The sequence below is a fragment of the Miniopterus schreibersii genome (assembly GCF_964146895.1).
Source record: "Miniopterus schreibersii genome assembly, chromosome: 12".
Taxonomy (NCBI): Eukaryota; Metazoa; Chordata; class Mammalia; order Chiroptera; family Miniopteridae; genus Miniopterus; species Miniopterus schreibersii.
The window spans coordinates 6,688,979-6,710,304 of NC_138112.1; the positions used below are offsets into that span (position 1 = coordinate 6,688,979).

The 21,326-nt window shown below is 42.6% G+C and overlaps 2 protein-coding genes across 2 annotated transcripts; one reads left to right on the plus strand and one right to left on the minus strand.

Annotated features, from left to right (window-relative positions):
- Positions 1-1,987: 1,987 nt before the first annotated feature.
- RBM7 (RNA binding motif protein 7) lies at positions 1,988-17,691 on the minus strand. Its single transcript, XM_081155021.1, has 5 exons — positions 17,482-17,691; positions 16,290-16,452; positions 15,577-15,664; positions 11,584-11,674; positions 1,988-4,127 (listed from the first exon to the last, which is right to left on the minus strand). Exons 1-5 carry the CDS (start codon positions 17,575-17,577, stop codon positions 3,765-3,767), a joined length of 801 nt encoding a protein of 266 aa, XP_081011147.1. The 5' UTR covers positions 17,578-17,691; the 3' UTR covers positions 1,988-3,764.
- Positions 17,692-17,894: 203 nt separating this feature from the next.
- On the plus strand, positions 17,895-18,305 carry LOC308564926 (uncharacterized protein C11orf71 homolog; the record flags this gene model as incomplete). Its single annotated transcript, XM_081153654.1, has 1 exon — positions 17,895-18,305. The coding sequence occupies one exon, from the start codon at positions 17,895-17,897 to the stop codon at positions 18,303-18,305; it is 411 nt and encodes a 136-aa protein (XP_081009780.1).
- Positions 18,306-21,326: the final 3,021 nt, after the last annotated feature.

The window sequence follows — 21,326 nt, forward strand, 5'->3', positions numbered from 1 at the left end:
GAAAATCTGTTTTTAACCATGCAGTGTGGGGCTTATACATATGTGAATGTAAAACATATAAACAGCACAACCTCTAGCAAATCTGGGTGCAGGAGGAAGGTAAAATATATATGAGAAATAAAACAAGTATAAAAATTTTAAAAATTAAAAAGTGAACTCTAAAGTTTTACAAAAATTATGAGAAATACTACATTTAACTCTATAACAATTAATGTGGAAACAAAAAAGGTTGGTTCTTTTAGAAAGATAGAAGGTATCCAAATTGACTCCTGAGAAAGTAGAAAACATAAATAACCACAAAGGAAAATGAGAAGGGAATCAGAGTTACTTCTAAGACCCCAATAGATTCATTAATGAGTTCAACAAGTGTTCTAGAAACATAACTCCTGTATTATTTTTAAAATGTCTTTATTCATTTTAGAGAGTGGGAGAGGGAGAAATAGAAACACCAGTGATGTCATTGATCGGCTGCCTCCTGCACACCCCCCACTGGGGATCAAGCCCACAACCCGGGCATGTGCCCTGACCAGGCATCAAACCTCGATCGCCTGAATCCTAGGCCGATACTTAACTGCTGAGCCACACCGACTGGGCATAGCTCCTGTATTATTCAAATTTCTCCCAGGGCACTGAAAAAGATAAGCTTACCAACTCATTCTACAAAACCAGCAGAACTGTAATTCCAAAACCAAACTAATTTTTTAAAGAAAGCCTCATAATTAAAGGTCCAATTCTTAAAAATTTGAAAAGCAAACAGAATTCTAGAGTGTATTAAATGCACAATATATTGAGATACAGTTTTAATAATAGAATGCAATAATGGTTCAGGGTTAGCAAATCTATTTTAAAATTGTCTATGTTGAATCTTTTTAAAATTTGATTTGTTAAATGTTCCATCATCCACTCATCAAATATTTACCAAGTAGTCCTGGCTGGATGGCTCAGTTGGCTGGAGCACCATCCTCTACACCAAAAGGCTGCAGGTTTGATTCCTGGTCAGGGTACATACCTATGTTGCGGGTTCAATCTCCTGGTCAAGGCACATACAGGAGGCAACCAATTAATGTTTCTCTCCCCTTCCCCCTCCTCTCTCTCCAAAGTCAATAAAAACATATCCTCGGGTGAGGATTTTAAAAATTTGCCAAGTATTATATATATGCCAGACACTGGATACTGCAAATTCAGTGAATAACATATGGTGTCTGCCTTCATGGAGCTATCTAAAGATATAAGTAAAAAGAAAATACAGTATAAAGGCTACATGCAGAGAAATACAGGGTATCATGGAATATATAAATTGGTATTAAACATTAGGGTGCTGCTGGGAGTAATCCTGTTGCAAGGATCACCCACCCTACAATGGTGGCAGCTGATAAAGGGAACGGGCCTGCACAACACAATCAGAAAGTAATAGAAAATGTTTACGGCTGATTGGATGGAGAGGGGCAGAGTAAAATGACGGTCACGTAACTGTGGAAAAGACGAGGTTAAATATAAACAGATTTCTTTACTGTAGTACTGGTCAGCAGCTTCGTGGTGCTGTTCCCTATCATTCTCTATGAGAAAGTCACAGTATTTGCACATTTGCCAAACATTTGATTACAGAACGCTTATTTTGCAGAACACAACGTGAGAGTACGTCATGGAACACACTCCGGAGAATCTGCTCTCCTACAATCTCCTCCTCTTTACTCCTGTAGCTCTCAAGACCTAGGTCAATTTTCCCACCAACTATATTCAACTCTTTAGGGATGTCTTGTTCTATCCCTTTACACAGTACATTTAGTTTGGTTACTTCCAACTAGGTGAGATTAAAGTGAACCTCACAAGGTGTGCCCCAAAGCCACTGGAAAGAAAAAGATTCTTCTAAACCAGGATCACCTGTGAATTAATATGAAAGGACCTGACCCACATATAAGTGGCAGTCAAGCAGTATTAACCTTTGTTAATATCTACAAATGCTACTGAATAAATTTTCGTAAGACACTTGAAAATAACAGGTTTATTGGAAACAAATTCTTCTATTAAACTGCTTGAGAAAACAAACTTTTGATCTTAATGCTCTCTATGCTGAATAGTTGAGTAGCTCTTTATCTAGACAGAAAAGGGCATGCATTTAGAAACAGAAAACATAAATGTACATAAATTCCTAGAGACCAGGGAGATTATAGTGATTGAACAATAATACATGTGTCACTGAAAATCTGACCCTAAAATATTAAGTTCAATATATACAAAACGTGTATTTCCTAAGGTGCTCTAAAGAACTCATGTAACTTAACACTCATATAACTTTTATTCAGGCAATCACTGAATAAAAGTATGTTGCTAACTTTCTGTGTAAAAGTCTCCATAGTGACATAAAAAAAACTAAGAGCCCTGTCTGGTGTGGCTCAGTTGGTTGGGTGTCCTCCTGTCCACTGAAAGGTTGCCGGTTCAACTCCTGGTCAGGGCACACACCCAGGTTGTGGGCTCGTTCCCTGGCAGGGGCATGCAGGAAGCAGCCAATCGATATTCCATTCTCACATTGATGTTTCTCTCTCCCCCTCTCCCTTCCTCTCTCTCTGAAAATTAATAAAAATATTTAAAAAAATAAGACACACTCCTTTTTATGTTTTCAATATATTAAAAAGTAACATAGTACAAATGCTGTAGTTATTAAAAAGGTTCTAAATATATCGAGGAATGAATTTATATAAACAAGTTCTACAATGAAAGGAAAACATCTCGATACATAAAAAGTTTTATTAAACAAGATTTAAAAATTTTTAAATCGGAAAATGTTTAAGACTTAACTCTCCAAATTTTTAAACAAAAAGACAATCCCATAATAAAATGTGTCCTTGCACACATGCCCTGGGCACTCTGAAAATTGAGTATTTTTAAAGTTTGAGTAATAGAGGCAGCACTTAAAGGCTTGTGAACCTTCCCCAGGCAAGTATACTTTCAGTAAACCATTTTACTATTATATCTGTGCATTTGCATTTTTGTTCTTCCTGAAAAGGGGGGCACTTACACTAACACTATTTTTAATATAAAAAATATACATTTAGAGATATTAACTTCCTGAGTGACCAGTTATTCAGTCAAACATGATTTAATGAGAAAATTCTAACATTTTAGAATGAAATAGCAAATGTAGATTTTGTATATTTACACTTGATGTCCAACTAGGGTAAAACTCAAAGCACATGTCACAGAATTTACACTCACGTTCTCTAAGTAGTTAAATAGTATGATTTATTCCCAATCTTCACCAGTAAGTTTTCTCAAATGTTAGTAAAATGAATCAATGAAATTACATTTTCTCATTAACAAAATACTACTTTAGACTACCAACTTGAGTGTTTTCTATTATATACACAAAATGTGACTCACTAATAAGCAGGTTGTTTTCTTAATAACCAGGTTCTTGCAATACAATAGATAACAGATCATTAAAATATCTGCTTTATAATACAACCAATCCATATAATACATCCCTTCCTCAATTTGTAAAAACGATTAGGAATTGTGACACTTTCTTTTGCATAAAACCCTTTCCTCTTCATAAAGCCCTGAGGTGAAAGGTTATTAATGTAAAAATTAGAACCACAATTCTTCTCATTTCTGTATTAGACTATACCTATAGATTTTAAAAATTTTATAAAGAAACGTGGCAACTTGTAAAACTGCTCTGTACAGTTTTAACAAAACATTCCCAGATCAACTTAATCAAAGGAGCCTAGAATGACCCTATAAAAACAATGTCCTTTGAACACTTGTTAGTTTCGAGATGAATGCCACTTTCCAGCTCTACTACTGTCTCTTCTGTTATCGTGGTCATGGCTCCAGCCATCGTGATTCCTATCTTCATAGAAGAAATCATCTCTGTTTCCTCTGTAATGATGGTCAGACCCATGATCTGAGTAACGCTGTTCACGGCTATAGTGTCGGTCTGCTGTATAGGGATGAGAAGTCTGTCTCACTTTACGCTGTGATGACGGTGTATCTTGACGCCACTGGGAGCTTGAAGATTGATTATAACTATGATTATGTGACTGAACTGATGGGGAAAATCCTGATTGATCATGATGTGGAGAACCAAATTTCCCACCATATGACATCTGTCTCAAAACACTGTTCATCTGAAGGAAGAGAAAAAGATGGAAATGTTAACTGCAAATATTTCTACATATCAAAGCCAATGGCTAGTTGGTGAGTTAACCAAACCAATAATGACAGAAAAGCAAAATCACTCTTGCCTAGATGGATCTTAAGTTAAACATAACTAAAAGTAGTACAATACAATAGCTTCATTCATTCCACTGTACAGCTACAAGCTATTTGCACATAATTAGTACTCCTTGCCCTCAAGAATACAATTTAGAAGGGAAGAAGTCATATAAAATAACTATAATATGAATCACTATGTGATGAAATTATAAGAGCCATGAGCTCAGTATCATTAGGAAAGGCTTCATGAAGGTGGGATATGATCTGGGTATTAAAAGTACGAAGGCACTATTTTAAGGAAAATATTTTGAGGGAAGTAGGCCAAGGAAAGAAAATTGCACAAACAAAAAAGAACAGGAAAACACTGAGTGAGTTCATAGAATAGCAAGTAAATGCTGGCTGAAACAGGTATCGATCTCACAAATGGTGAATGGACAGTAAGGTTAGAAAGATTTATTTGAATTATACCATGGGGGTGCCTAATAAGTAGGCTAGAGAATTCTGACTTCATCTAGCAAATGCTGAAAAGTCAAATTGCCAGGAAGATAAGCAAAACAGCTATAATGTTAAATTTGAAATGATGTGTGAGATGCACTAGTGAGGATAAAATGGAGAAAAGTGCTGACAGACTAGATGAGTGGTTCCCAAATTCTATTTGCAAATAAGTATTAGCCAATGATCATTTTCTGTAACGCCCTACAGCAAAATGAGACAAATAAATAATGTGTACATAAAAGTTGATATTCTTTTATATTGGTCTCTCAATTCTACTTTTTTCATTATTATATTTTGTAGACCTGCGAAATTCAAAAGGCTAGAGACTGCAAGCCAAGATCGTCACTGGGGCAAAGAAAATAAAAGGAAATGAATGTAAGAAAAAGAAAACAAAAATGAAGGACTTAGGAACTGAGAGGAAACAAAGATAAAACAGCCTCATGGTGATATTATTACAGAAAAAATGGAACGTTCAAGAGGAAACTAGTTTAGAAGACTCCAGTATATTAAAGTATTAATATTAAGGATTAAAAAGAGTATATGATAAAAAATAAAAGTCACTGAACATGGGGTTGCAAGAACAGTGAATGAATTTCCAATATTTGAAACATACACACCCCACTTGTTGGAAAAAAACTAAAATGTGAAATGCAGTTCTGTCTTCAATCTTTAAATATATATTTTAGGCCAGTGAAAACTAAAATGTGTGATCAATCTAAAAATATCATACTAGTCTAACTAAAATTTAAAAGTGAACTTAAAAATTATCTCAGAGATCCAAGATGGCAGCACAGTAGGTGGAGCTACACTCACCTCCTTCCAGGACAAAACTGGAATTACAACTAAATTACAGGACAATCATCCAACTGAAGACTAGCTTAAGAAAAGTCTTACATCCAAGGACTTACAGAAGAAGCCAAATTGAGACTGGTAGGAAGGGTGGAGATGTGAATAGGGCTGGCCCCACTCTCATGGGTGGTGGCTGAGATTCTGGATGGATACCTCGGCTACACAGGTTCCCCCTTAGGTGTGTGGGGTCTAAACCCCAAGCCAAGCACCCCAGCCAGAGCACCAGAGCCAGGAAGAGGTACCCACATAACACCTGGCTGTGAAAATCAGTAAGGGTTCTGTCTGCCAGGGAGAGAGAGGAGTCTACTAGAGAAACAAATGCCCTTTGTTTTTTTTTAAATATATCTTTATTGATTTCTGAGAGAGGAGGGGAGGGGGGGAGAGAGAGAGGGAGATAGAAACACCAATGATGAGTCATTGATCAGCTGCCTCCAGCAAAACCCCTGCTGGGGATCAAGCCTGAAACCGGGCATGTGCCCTGACCAGAAATCAAACTGTGATCTCCTGAATCATAGATCGATACTCAATCTCTGAGCCACACTGGTGGGCCAGGTGCCCTCTTAAAGGACCAGAACATGAAATGTCATTCATGGTCACTCACCCTGGGCTCCAGCAGAGGGAGGGGGAAGCAGACTGGAGTTGTGTGAGCAACAACTGGGACTTGTGACTCAGGAGAGCGCTGAAGGGACAGCTGCCACCATACCTATGCTGAGTCATTCTCCTATACTGCAGATGCCATCTTTCTTGGGCACAGCACTCTTCTCCACATGGCATCAGCCTGGGGGACTGATAGCCCCACCCTACGGAGCTTGCACCCTGCTCAGGAGTCAGCTGCCCAGGCTGAACTGTAGAGGTCTGGGTACACTCAGGGGTATCAGTGACTGAGTTGTGTGGCTTTGAAGGGGTGGCCACTCTCCCCCACTTTCCCATGAACCTGACTGGCACCTCTTCCTCACAGGAGGTTTACCAGTCCCACTCTCTGGGCTCCCAGTGGCTCTGCCCTGATAATATCTGGGCAGAATTCAGGACACACTGAGTTGTGTAGCTTTGGGGCAGGGGTCACACCCTCCATCTTCCTCCAAGCCTGGCCAGCACCTCCCTCTCATGGGAGATCCACTAGCCTCATCCTCCCAAATTTCACCCTGCTAAGATCAAGCTCCAGGTAAAATTTGGGACTGAGTTGTGTGGCTCTAGGATGGGGGCCATTTTACCCTCACACACCTGAGCAGTGCAGAGCCCACCTTCACAGGGCCAAATCTTGGTCTGCTTAGGCCTGATAGACTCTGCTGGCCTAACCCTGATGACTCCCTGAAAACCCACCACATCACAAAGGTATGAGAACACCCAGCGGGTGGCAGCTAGTTGTGGCATAACTGGGACATTTGCTAAGTGGCCTCAGACCCAGCATTGGCACTGAGTCTGAACTTATATCACCACTCTGGTGAACACCACTCATCCCTACCTGGTGACTCACTGAGAACCAAACTCATGCAATTCAAGTACCAAAGGGGCTCTTTCAGTGACTGAGCCTAACAGGCAGCCAATAGGCGAAGGAAGGCAAAGGTAAATGTTGGGGTGCCTTGAGACTTTTGCTGACCTACCCCCAGGCCCAGTGCTAGTAAAAGCCAGCCTTGGTGTACAGTTTAGTCCTTCTGCACACACCCAGGCCCAGTAAAGGGAGCCACAAAATGTGGAGCACTTTGTAGCTCCAAACAGGTTGCCCAGGACCAGCGGCAGGCAGCATCGAATATTGGCCTGCACCAGAGTCCCCAGAAAGCCCCAGAACCAACACACCCAGTGGCCAACTACAGGCAGTATCATAGCAGGATCCAATTACATTCACAAGGAGCATATCCAAAGGGAGATCTCCGCAGGCACCAGATCCTGCTGAAGCAAATTCCACACTGTGTGGTCACCACCTTCACAGGAGCTCATACACTGAGGTTCATAGCCAGCCATACTGAGGATCAACCCCATGCACGAACTGGCCAATTAAAATGAAGGCTCAATTACAACAGGAAAGCCCACATAACCCACATAAAGGTAATTCCTGAAGCACCCAGCTCAGATGATCAAGGACACTGTACCTCTGGGTCCCACAGGACACTTATTATTATATAAGGCTCTGCTATCAAGACTGAAATTCATCGAAGATCTACCTAAGACATAGAAACAAACAACAAGAGACAGTGAAAAGGGGGAGACAAAGGAAAATGCCCCAAATGAAATAACAGGACAAATCTCCAGAAAAAGAGCTAAATGAAATGAAGGCAAGCAATTTACTGGATACAGAGTTCAAAATAATGATTATAAAGATGCTCAAGGAAATTAGTGAGAATGTCAACGAAGAGACATCAGGAAACATTTGACATCTTCCTTCCCAGTCACTGTGGTCAGTCTGGCTCAAATAAAATCTTTCCAAATTTGTAGAATTGGCCTTAGTCAGTGTTGCTCAGTGGTTAGAGCATTGGCCCATGCAATGAAGGGTCACAGGTTCAATTCTTGGCCCTGGTTGGGGCACGTGCTAGAGGCAACCAATCAATTTGTCTTTCACATCGATGTTTCTCTCTCTCTCTACACCCTCCTCCCTTACACTTTAAAAAAATCAGTGGAAAAAAATATCCTCAAGTGAGGATTAACAACAATAAACTAGAAATGTACATTTGAAACCTATATAATTTTGTTGACCAATGTACCCAATAAATTCATTTTAAAAGTTTTTTTAAAAACAGATATCAAGCATAAAAAATGACATAAAAAACATAAAAAGAACCAGCCAGAAATAAAGAATACAATATCCGAAATGGAGAAAACACTAGAAGAAATAAACAGTAGGTTGGATAAAGCAGCAGATCAAATCAATGATTTAGAATACAAGGTAGGAAAAAACACCCAGATCAGCAAGAAAGAAAAAATTTTTTTTAAAATACAGTTAATGAACCTTCTGGACAACATGAAGCATAATGACATCTGCATCATACGGGTAACAGAAAGACAAGAGAGTGAGCAAAGGATTGAGAACCCACGTGAAGCAATAATGGCTGGAAATGTTCCTAACCTGATGGAAAAAAAGACACCACAAGTCCAGGAAGTGCAGAGAGTCCCAAACACGATGAACCCAAAGAGTCCACACCAAGACACAGCATAATTAAAATGGCAAAGGTTAAAGACAAAGAGAGAATCTTAAAAGCAGCAAGAGAAAAGCAATTAGTTACCTACAAGGGAGCTCCCTGCCTAAGAATGTCAGCTGATTTCTTAGCAAAAAATATTTCAGGCCAGAGGGACTGGCATGAAATGTACAAAATGATGAAAAACAAAGACCTACAACCAAGACTACTTTATCCAGCAAGGCTATCGTTTAAAATTGAAGAATAAAAAAGTTCCCAGACAAGAAAACGCTAAAGGAGTTTGTTACCACCAAGCCAGTATTGTAAGAATTGTTAAAGAGTATTCTTTAAGAAGAAGGTTGTGCCTCTATAATTTTGTTAATCAGTGTCACCCCCAATAAATTCAATAAAAAGAGAAAAAAAGAGAAGAAAAAAAAGAGGAATATAGTTAAAATAATAAAATGGAAATAAATACAAACCAATCAATAATCACTTTAAATGTAAATGGCTTAAATGCTTCAATCAAAAGACATAGGGTAGTCCTATGGACAAGAAAACAAGATCCATATATATTGTCTACAAGAGACACACCTCAGAATGAAAGGTACATACTAAAAAGGGATAGAGAAGATATTTCATATAAATGAAAAGGAAAAAATAGCTGGGGTAAAAAGTTATATCTGACAAAAACAGACTTTAAAACAAAGGCTATATTAAGAGACAAAGAAGGACACTACATAAGGATAAAAAGAGCAAAGAGGATATAACCCTTATAAATATTTATGCAGCCAAGATAGGAGGACCTAAAGAAAATATTGATGGACATAAAGGGAGAAACTGACAGTAACACAGCAGTCATAGTAGGGATTTTAACACCCCAGTGACATCGATAGATCTTCCAGACAGAAAATCCACAAGGAAACAGCAGCCTCAAATGACACAATAGATCAGATGGATTTCATTGACATCTTCAAAGCATTTTAACACAAAGCAGCACAATATACATTCTTTTCAAGTGCAAACAGAACACTTTCTAGGATAGACCACATGTTAGGACACAAAACAAGTCTCAATAAATTTAAGAAATCCTATCAAGCATCTTCTCTGACCACAATGGTATTAAACTAGAAATCAACTACAAAAAAAAAACCCAAAAAACCCTGAAAAATTCACAAAGACACGGAAGGCTAAATGATGTTACTAAACAATGCATGGGTTAACAATGAGATCAAGGAAGAAATAAGATATCTTGAAAAAAATGAAAATGAGAACACAACCACTCCAAATCTATGGGACACAACAAAAGCAGTCTTGAGAGGGAAATTCATAGTATTACAGGCCTACCTGAAGAAACAAGAAAAATCTCAAATAAACAATCTATTTCTACACTTAAAGAAATAGGAAAAGAACAAACAAAGCTCAAAGTGAGTAGAAGGAAAAAATAATAATAAAGATCAAGGCAGAAATGAAGAGTATATAAAAAAAAAAATACAAATGATCAATGAAACCAAGAGCTCATTCTTTGAAAAGATAAACAAGACTGACAAACCTTTAATTAGACTCATCAAGAAAAAAAGAGAGAGAACCCAAATAAATAAAATCAGAAACGAAAGAGGACAAGTAACAACAACTTAAAACACAAAGAATTGTAAGAAAAAATATTACGAACAAGCAGGATGAAACAAATAAATTGCTAGAAGTATATAATCTTCCAAAACCGAATCCAGAAGAATCAGAAAATCTGAGCAGAGAGATTACAACTAATGAAATTAAAGCAGCAATCAAAACCTCACACCAGTCCGGCCAGGCATGGCACCGTGGTTGAGCATCAACCTAGGATCCAGGAGATTGGGGTTTGATTCCCAGTCAGGGCACATGCCCAGGTTGCAAGCTAGGCAGCCGATCAATGACTCTCTCATCATTGATGTTTCTATCTCTCTCTCCCCCCGCCTCCTTTCCTCTCTCTGAAATCAATAAAGATATGTTTTTTTTTAAAAAAAAAACCCTCACACCTCCGACAACGGCTACCATCAATAAATCCACAAACAACAAGTGCTGGCAAAGACGTGGAGAAAAGGGAGCCCTCGTACTCTGCTGGTGGGAATTCAGGCTGCTGCAGCCACTGTGGAAAACAATATGGAGTTACCTCAAAAAATTAAAAATGGAACTCTCTTTACCCACAGATTCCACTTCTGGGAATATATCCAAAGAAACCCAAACCACTAATTCAAAAGAATATACGCACCCCTATGTTCACTGCAGCATTTTTTGTAAAAACCAACATTTGGAAGCAGCCCAAGTGCCCACCAGTAGATGAGCGAAGAAAAAAAAAAATCTGTGGTACCTTTACACAATGGAATACTACCTGACCGTAAAAAAGAAGGAAATACTACCCTTTGAGACGGCACAGATAGACCTGGGGAGTATTACAGTAAGTGAAATAAGCCAGTCAGAGAAAGACAAGTACCATATCACTTCACTTATATGTGGAATCTAATGAACAAAGTAAACTAACAAAAGAGAAACAGACTCACAGAGACAGAGAGCAGACTATCAGAGGAGAGGGGGGTTGTGGGGCTGGGTGAAAAAGATAAAGGGATTAAGAAGAAACACACACTCGCACAAAAAACAGACACAGACAACAGTATGGTAATTATGAGAGGAAAAGGGGGCTTGTGGTGGGTAGAAGAGAGTACAGTGGGGATAAATGATGATGGAAGGAGACTTGACTTGGGGTGGAGAACACACAGTGTAATATACAGACAATGTATTATAGAACTGTATACCTGAAACCTGTAATTTTATTAACCAATGTCACCCCAATAAATTCATTAAAAAAAAAAAAAGAATTATCTGAACATTTTTAGTACGATTTTGTTTGGTTTTTTTAGCAACTCAAGTTGAAAAATCAGCCTACCACTGCTTGTCTCTGAAAATTTTCTGGAGAAGAGAAAGATCTCTGAATTATCTGTGGTGATGGTGTCATGTTATCCACAGTCCTTTCATATCTGCAAAAAAATACAAAAACCAACATATATAATCATTCATTCAACAAGAATTTACTACTTACCGATCATGATCAGAAACAGCTCTCAAAGGTAATAATCGACAAGACAAGGTTATCTGCTCTGATGGAGCTGGGGAAAGGTTCCGACAATAAGACAACTTCACATCGTTATAAGTGGTATACTGAATGATGAAAGAGCAAGTAGAGGTGAGAGAGACGGGGGTTCTATTTTTGCTTGGCTGGTCAGGGATAGTCTTTCTAAATAGACATTTGAAGTTAAGAGCTGAACAACAAGGTTACCTGGAAGAAAAATATTCCAGCTGAGGGAAGAAGTAGCACAGGTTGAGCATATAGCCTATGGGCCAAATCATTTTTTGTAAAGAAAGTTTTATTGGAACATTACCATGCTCTTTTGTTTTTGTATTATCTATGTAGCGCTCAATGGCAGAGCAAGAAACTGTATGACCTGCAGTCTAAAATACTGTATCTGGGCCCTAGCCAGTTTGGCTCAGTGGTTAGTGTGTCAGCCCAAGGACTGAAGAGTCCTGGGTTCAATTTTGGCCAAGGGCACATACATCGGTTGCAAGCTTGATCCTGGGCCCCAGCCAGGGCATGTGCGGGAGACCACCAATCAATGTGTCTCTGTCTTTGTCTCTCTCTCCCCCTTCCACTCTCCCTGAAAGCAAATATCCTCAGGTGAGGATTAAAATAAAATAAAAAAATATTAACTATCTGGTCCTTTACAGAAAAAGAAAACTGTCAATCCCTGGGATAGTGCAAAGGGCTAGATGGAGAACTAAAGGATTTGATTACTCGGCCACGGTGGCTCAGTGGCTGAGCACTGACCTATGAACCACAAGGTCAGGGTTCCATTCCCCATCAGGGCACATACCCGGGGCTGCTGGCTTGATCTCCCGTAGGGGGCATGCAGAAGGCAGCCGATCGATAATTCTCTCATAATTGATGTTTCTCTCTCTCTCTCCCTCTCTCTGAAATCAATAAAAATGTATTTAAATGAAAACACAAGAGAAAAGGATTTGATCGATTAGATATGGCAGATGAGGGAAACAGAAGAAATTTTTAAAAGAAATCTAGATACTTAGTTTGAGCAATTAAGCAGGCATATACCAAGACAGGCGAAGGCAACAGGTTTTGAGGAGTAAGAAGTTAAGAGTTCAGTAACATAAACAGAATTTTAAGGACTTTATTCCTCACTTCCCGAAGAGAGAACTTGCTCTACAGCTAAACTCACTTAGAAAACATTAGAGCCCTAACCAGTCTTGCCCAGTGGTTAGTGTCCACCGAGGACTGAAGGGTCCCAGGTTCAGTTCCGGCCAAGGGCATGTACCTGGATTGCAGGATTGATCCCAGCCCTGGTCAGGGCGCGTGTGGAGGCAACCAATCGATGTCTCTCTCACATCCATGTTTTCCTGCCCCCCCACTCTCTCTGAAAAGCAAGGGAAAAATATATCCTCAGGTGAGGATTAAAAAAAACAAAACATTGTAAATTAATTGTATTTTAAAACATGCCTTTGGAATCAAATCACCAACTGATCGTCTTACAGTTTAGATCTTTTATAGTTTTCTTAAATCAGTTATATATCTGTATGGTAAAAGGGTGAAACGTATTAATTTTACTGGTAAAAGAGTATAAAAATTACATACGCTTGCCCAGCCAGTTTGGCTCAGTGGTTAGAGCACTCACTGGTCCATGGACTGAAGGGTCCTGGGTCCGATTCCGGTGAAGGGCACCTACCTCGGGTGCAGGCTCAATCCCCAGCCATGAGGGCACATGCGAGAGGCAGCCAGGTGATGTTGTCTCTCACATCAACGTTTCTCGCTCCCCCCCCATCTTCCTTCCCCCTCCTTTCTCTCTCCCCCTTCCACACTCTCTGAAAAGCAATGGAAAAAATATCCTCGGGCAAGGGTAAAAAATAAAAAATTATATACGCTCAAGCCTTTGATTAAAATATTTACTTACATATTTTTCCCCCACGAAATTCTGAGGACAAAGCTTTTTTCTGCACGTAAAGTACCTTTGAAGGTTCTGTAAAAGTGTGTGGAGACACTTCCAATTCCAAGGGTACTGAGAAGTATGATACAATTTGAGGGCAGGAAAGGATGCTGAGAGGGTACCTTTTTACACCACCACTTTCTTACAATGTCACTTTGCAGTACCTCTTCACACCCATCTACTTCTCTCCAGCTCCTGGCACCACCCTCACCCAAACCATCTACCCCACCCCAACACCTTCCCTGCTGCCCCGCTGCCCAGAGCTTCCTAACTGATCTTTCCATTTTCACCCCTGTCCCTCCAATCCATTCTCCCACTGCAACCAAACAACTCTTTAAAACACAAATCTAAAATAAATAAATTGAATAAAATACAAACCTGTTCCTATTACTGCCCTACAAAAAACATTTCAGTGCCTTCCACAGTTCTTAAGGTAGCATCACAAAATCCTAACTACAGCCTGTAAGCAAGACCCTACCATCCCATCTCCATCTACTTAACCAGTGTCATCTCCTACTCTCCGTTTTCCATTCATTGCGACCTAGGGGCACTGCCCCCTTTCAGGTCCTCATTCATTTCTGTCGGCTCTCCTGTTACAACTTTCTCCAAGCACTTTTGTTGTTGTTAATCCTCAACCCAGGACATTTTCCCATTGATTTTAGACAGAGTGGAAGGGAGGGAGGGAAAGAGAGAAACATCGATGTGAGAGAGAGACATTGATTGGTTACCACCCGCATGTACCCTGACCAGGGCTGGGGATCGAACCTGCAACCCAGGTATGTGCCCGTGACTAGGAATTAAACCCACTACCCTTCGCTTCAGTGCATGGGGTGACGCTCAAACCACTGAGCCACATGGGCCAGGGCTCGAAAGCACTTTCTACTCCTTAGAGAGCTAATTATAGTAAACAGGAAGTTACAAAATACGCCTCTGTCTTCATCTAGACTTCAAACTCCACTAGGCAGCACATGATAGTGGCTGGGCTTGATCATACTGCCTGGGTTTGACTCCCAGCCTGCAATTTAAGAGCAGTTCAAACTTGAGCAAGTTAACCTCCAACCCTTATTTTCTTCATATACAAGGAAGAGATAGTAATAATCCCTCCCCATAAGACTGCTGTGAGGAATAAATGCAATCATAAATACAAAAACTTGGTAAAGAACGTGACATATGACAGATTAACTCTTTCTTGAATGAAGCCCATTATGATTGATAAATAGCTCTATGGATATACCAGGAAAAAAAACTGACCCTGGTAAAATGTCAGCCTCCCCAAAGCAAATGAAATTATTTAAGTAAATACAAATATGGTATCTTTTCTAACCCTCAGGAGCTGGAAGGGATTTTAGAGATCATTTAACTCAACTTCTTTTCCTTACAAATGAAAGGAAAGGACCAGAGAAATGAGACTAGTCAAGGTTACATGATGGGTAGAGGCAGATCTAGAATCCAGTTCCATGAACTAGTGCAATAGCCTGTTTACTAACATGTATTTTTAAACTGCAAGTAACCAATTAGTGGTCATAAGCTAATTTAAATTTTAAAAGATAAAATAAAATGAAAATTGAGTACATTGCAAGTAATAAGGGTAAGTAATGTTTTGAGAGACTTTGTTATACAGATGTATGTGGGTATGGGTATGTTTTTATAAATGAACATAAATATAGTTACAGATGTATCTGTTTTAAGGGGACTGTATATAATGAATAAGTCTACAGTCTCCTTAGAACAGATACATAAATAACTATAATTCAACACAGGAAACAGTATAGCAGAAGAAGAGAGAGGTAGGAGCAATAAAAAGAAAACCAAACACTCATTATTAGTCCTGAGATCACTACCTAAGAAAATTCCTGATAAATGATTTAACAATAGGAAAGAAATATTACCTGCTAGGAGATGTAGAGGTAGGGCTTAAGTTTCCAACATGATGCTGGGAATATGGCACACTAACATCCTGTGAGGCATGGCTACTTCCTAAAATAAAATAATTTGAGAAATTCTTCTTGATAGAAAATTTAACTGGAAATTTTGCTTCCCCCACCCCAAATCACTCCAAAAAGGTAGACATAGGCTAACAGAGACTGCTTTACAGTTTCATCAGAGTGACAATTCTAAGTGTAAATTAGCAGCTATAGCCAAAACAAACAGTCCCAAATAAGGTAATAGCCCATATATAAATATCCACTCTGGCCATAATATTCTGATCCTCATACTAAATTGTAAGACCAGATACATGCAAAGGTTCATTCTCACATGATCAAGATTCAAAACTTAAAAAAGTAAATTACAGCCAGGAAAAGTTTTTTCAGAAAATAATTCTTGCTTCTTTTGGAGCATGAACCAAAACCCAAGTCTTTCTAATAATAAAGTTATGTTCTTTTCACTAACCCAAACTGAAATTTTGAACTTGGTTTCAAAATTACAACTTTCAAAATCCATGTTCTCAGTGTTGCCCATTTTCAGGGATACTATTTACTATTCACAAAGCTTAAAGTATTTTCACCCATAAAAGGTTTCTTTAAAACTGAATAATAAAATTAAAAACAAACAAAAGCAGCAAATAATCGCTCTCCTCAAATAACATCATTAAGTGAGTTACCTGATCTAAACTGAATTTTGATGGGCCTTCCAAAAAGTTTGATTCCATTAAGCAGGTTCATTGCGTAAGGAACAGACACCTCGTGTTTGAAATTCACAAATGCAAACTGCTTTGGTTTACCATCCTTATCTTTCGGAATTTTCACTTTTATTACTGGCCCAGCCTATAGACAAAGAAGAGTTTACACACCTGTAATACTTTCAACAATAAAGATTTTTAAAATGTTTAAAGGAAGTTTACAACGCAAATAAGGCAATTTAAAAAAAAAAAAAAAACCACTCAAATTTTACAAAGTTTAAAAACAAAAGAAGTGTAATCAGGAAGAAACAGACACACAGATTTCCATCCCGATTAGAATAACGAGTCTACAGACACACTACTGAAGATCAATTTATTTGGGGGAAGGGAGCCCTTGAGGAGCCAGGAACGCGGCCCGATTCACGGTTCTCGGCACTTTATGACCTCACGGAGGTGACCAACACCCATCATCTTTCCCCTCCGTGGAAATTCATGTTTATCAACCGCCGTTTTCTTGGACCAAAAACTCACTTTTGTCCGGATCCATCAAAGCTGCCAGTGGCTGGAAGACGGAACCGGAGCCGACAGGATACTTGGAACTTTTTAAACACATTTTGATACAGATTTCAATACAGAAACACAACGACGCTACTTTTCTGCGGAGTATTTATGACTCGATCTTAAATATCTCAACGATGCGATTTTATAAGAAACTAAGAGGAAAAGAAATTCTGACAAGGAAATTGAAATGCAGTCTGTCAGACAGACCAGAGTGTCCTGAGGGGAGGAAGAGAAAAGGAGGAAGAGGAAAAACACTCCCCATGTCGTGCACCTGGAACTAATACATTTGTTGTGTGTCGACTGTAATGAATGGTCCCTTTAAACAAACAGAAACATGCTCAGGAGAGACCCTACGTGTACCACGGCCCGTCAGGACCCGAATCTCCACCGCGAACGCCTCACGGGCCACCTCGGCTCCTCCCGCGGCGTGAACTAACCAGGGTTCTTTCACAAAGCGACACCACCCGGCGCCCGGCCGCGCCTCAGGCCCCCCGGCCCACCCCAGGGTGCCCGGACCCACAGCCCGGCCGGCACCGCAGAAGCGGGGAGAGCCGTTGGGCCGGGCCCTGCGCGGGCGCCAAACGAAAGGAAGAGGCTCAGCCCCGCCGCCTACCTGGTGGAACAGCTCGAACAGCAGCTCCTCCGTCACTTTAGTTTCCAGGTTGCCCACAAAGAGGGTGCGATCCGCCTCCGCCGCCGCCGCCCCCATCTCAGCGGCGCCCCCTCCCCCAAAGGCCGAGGGGTCGTCGCCGACGCACCCACTGCGCGCGCCCCAGACCCGCGTCCTCGCCCTCCCAGGCGTCACGGACGTAAACGTCAATCACGCTCGCTCTCGCCGGCGTCGACGTGCGCTGACGGAGTGCGCATGCGCGCGAGGGGAGCGCTCGCTGAAGGCCTGCGGCTGCCAGTATGGCGGGCGGTGCGGACGGCCTCCGTGCCCGAGGCGGGCTGGACTGACCCGTGGGGCCGCGCAGGGCCTACCCGGACCGAGGGACCCGAGGCAGACGCAGCGGGCAGCGTTTGAAGATGGCCCTAAACGACGTGTCCCTGTGCGCCGGCGACCAAGGGAACCGGGCGGCGTCCCGCCCCGCCCGCGGCGACCTCAGCCCGTCGGCCTCCGCGTGGGCGATGGTCTCTGGAGACAGCGCGCTCGTGGCCGGGCCCGGGGGGGCCCACCCGGGGCCTCCTCCTCGGCAGGCGGCGAGGCCCGGCGGCCGGGCCGAGAGCCGGCGGGCGGCCGGCGGCGGCTGGAGCCCCGCGCGCTCCGGGAAGGGAAGGGACCCCGGGGCGCGGAGCCGAAGCCGCCAGGGGAGATTCGCCCCGTACCCGGCGCGCGGCCCGAAGCTCGACCTGCGGCGGAGCGTCCTGCAGCGGCGGCTGGCCGCGGGCGCGCGCCCCTGGCCGCCCGCGAGCCCGCCCGCCCCGCTTAGCTTGTGAACAAGGCCTCTCTCCAACCCTCCGGTGCGACGCGGTCTTACTTATAAAGGGACGTGTTCTTATTTTCATGTGAAAGTACGTAGGCGTCCTGCTCATACAGCCGAGCACGGAGGGAAGGTTGACTGTGGCTGAGTTCGGGTGGCTTTAAGCGGCCAAAGCGAGTAGTTGAGGAAGAAAGTAGGTGATTGTTGGTCACAAACCGGCCGCCCCTTCGCCCCGCGCGCCGCCGGCCCGCCCGGGGCGGATTCCCCGCCTCCCGCAGCCCCCGCTCCGGTCCCCGGCCCCCTGCTGGGGACTTGCGGGGAGCGGCCTCCGCCGCCTGCCCTTCTCCGCACGCGTCCCTCCACCTTTCCTTCGCGGCTGAGGGGAGGTGCTGCCCGTTACCCCTCGGGCCTCCCCGCCCGTCCCCCAGCCCCTCCCCCACGCCCCATAACCCGTCATCTGGCCCTCGGCGCGGGCACGGACCCTCTCCCGTCTCCCTCCTGCACCTTCAGGACCGTCTACAAGCTCCCGTCTTAGCCATACTAAGAAAAGCAAAGCCTAAACCTCGATTCTCTCAAAATTATTAAGTCAATTTACATTTTTTTCTTTGCCAAAGGCTCCAGATGAATTTTTGCACTTACGTGTTTCATTTTAGTATTTGCATTCAACCCCAGCTTCCTTAATCAGAATCTGTTGTCCCCAAATTCATAGAAATTGGTCTCACCGCCTCCTGCTAGGAAGCCATTACCCTGTTTACTCGGGCACCTTCCTTGGAGCTTCTGGTCGGTCGGTCTGTCCTCGCTGAGCCGTCGGCAGCACGGGAAGATCACCTGGATGGACCTCGGTGTTGCCGTCTAGGCCGCCTGTTCGCCAGGTAATCTCCACGCCAGACCAGGCTACGGGCGGCGGTAAGCGGCGCCGGCTGCACTGCCTCTCCTAGTACTGCACGTCGCGTTTCTCTTACCTGGCTGATCACTCCTTGTGGCTGAAATTTTCTCCAGCCATACGTTCCTCAAGGTTTAAAGGTGCTACGGGGAGAAAGTGGGTCTTATAAGCGCCAGCTCCTCGTAAGCGAGGGGACCAGCTTTTTCCCAGTGAACCCTTGTCTGCAGCAAACAGCGGCATTGCCACACGCCACACAGAACCGAGTTGTTGGAACTGCAACTTGAGGATGTTGACAGACCAGGGAGCTTCCACAGGAGGGTGATTAGTGTAGTGAGTGCTCTAGAAACCAGGGCACAGGGAAAATGTGTGAAAGTTAATGGTACGTGTGAGGCAGGGTGCTAAGGGCTTTAGTCAGTGTTCACTCAGATGTTCATTGAGAACTCGCTCTGTGCCCGCTACTCCCTGCGCCAGGCCCTTAGAATACAGTTGTGCACAGACAGGTAAGGGCTCTGCTCTTACGGAGCTCTACAGCCGTCAGTTAAGTCTCACAACAGCCCGTAAGAGGTGTTACACTGTCAGCCGAGGCACAGGATGAAGTAAACGGTCCGAGGTCATAAACTAGTAAAGGATAGAACCTCGCACCTTTCAGCCAGGGTTTCTCCTTTGAGCCGTGCAGCCCACGTATGATTTGAGCAACTATTTTCTCAGCTTTCCCAAGGATAGCACATAACACACTATTGTAGATATGTAAAAAGATGTTAACATAAGATGATGGATGCCTTAGGCTGGACATTATGCTGACCCATGGTCGGAGAAGCATCCCAAAATTATAAGCGAAGAGTGTGGCAACCAATTAACCTCTCTCCCTTCTTCCCCTCTCTCTTAAAAATCAATGAAAATGCCTTTGGGTGAGGATTTAAAAATAAATAAAAATTTTTAAAATTCACTGTGTCTTGTTTGACTAGAGGAGACTTGTTCACACAAATGCTGCATCATTTTAAATCTGAGACGAGTACTAAGTTCTCCGTGTTCTCACACCTGCGCGGGTGTCCGAGTTACAAGAAGGCTGCAGGGGAGCCACACAGGCCCCTCTCTCGAGACAACGCGAAGCAGGGACAGCTGAGTTCCCCAGGGGCCATCTGCGCTGTAAGAATTCATATACAACGTGACTTTTATTTGACATCAGTGGTTGAGTATAGCATAATGTCATTCTAAAAGAGATGAATTTTCTAAGATTGATACAAAAAGTAGTCCAAAAAGTGAAGACTTCTGTAAGTTTTTAAAACCATTGTAACTTTACTTGTTTTTGCTGCCCCTTAAGTATGACATCATATTAAGCTCCTGCCCAGCCCGAGTTGGAGCCCTGTTAGAATAGTGTTTCCTCTACTAAAACCCTTAAAAAGAATGCCCATGGGGGGAATAGATAAAAAGGAGGCCAGATTTGCTGGTCAGCCTAATTCTAAGGAGGGTAACGAGGGAGGAAGGGAAGGAGGGAGGAAAGTCCCGCAGGAGGGAAGCGTACGGAGACTGCTCAGGGTTCTAAGGCTCCACTGTCCGGTGAGCAAAATTATGTCTGTCATTGCTGTGGGAAATCTATCCAGATCCCACTCAGATGCAGATTTTGTCCTGCCGATTTCCAGGAAAAGTGCCCTCACCTTCCCAGCCCACCAAAGTCTAAGCTCAAGTATCTGACTCCACACCACCCGTTCTCACCTGTGCTCGCCGCCTACATCGTTCAACTGCAAAGTCCTGCCCGTTTTATCTTTACATCTGTTCTGTTTCTTTTTTTTGGACAATATTTTTAAAATACGTTTTTACTGATTTCAGAGAGAGGGAGGAAGAGAGAGAGAAACATCAGTGATGAGAATCATCTGCTTCCTACACCCCCCTCCCCCCACTGGGGATGGAGCTCGAACCGAGGCATGTGCCCCAGCCAGGAATTAAACCGTGGCCTCCGGGTTCATAGGTCGACGCCCAACCACTGAGCCACTCCAGCAGGGCTGTTTTGTTTCTATAATCATTTGCATCACCTGGACTGTATTTACCTGGACATTTAGCCTGTTTTGTTTGCCTCTGTGTTTGTACATCCTAAATACATACAGTCTCCAGACTGATGAGCCTTTTAAAGCATGTTTCTGATCGCATAATTTCTAC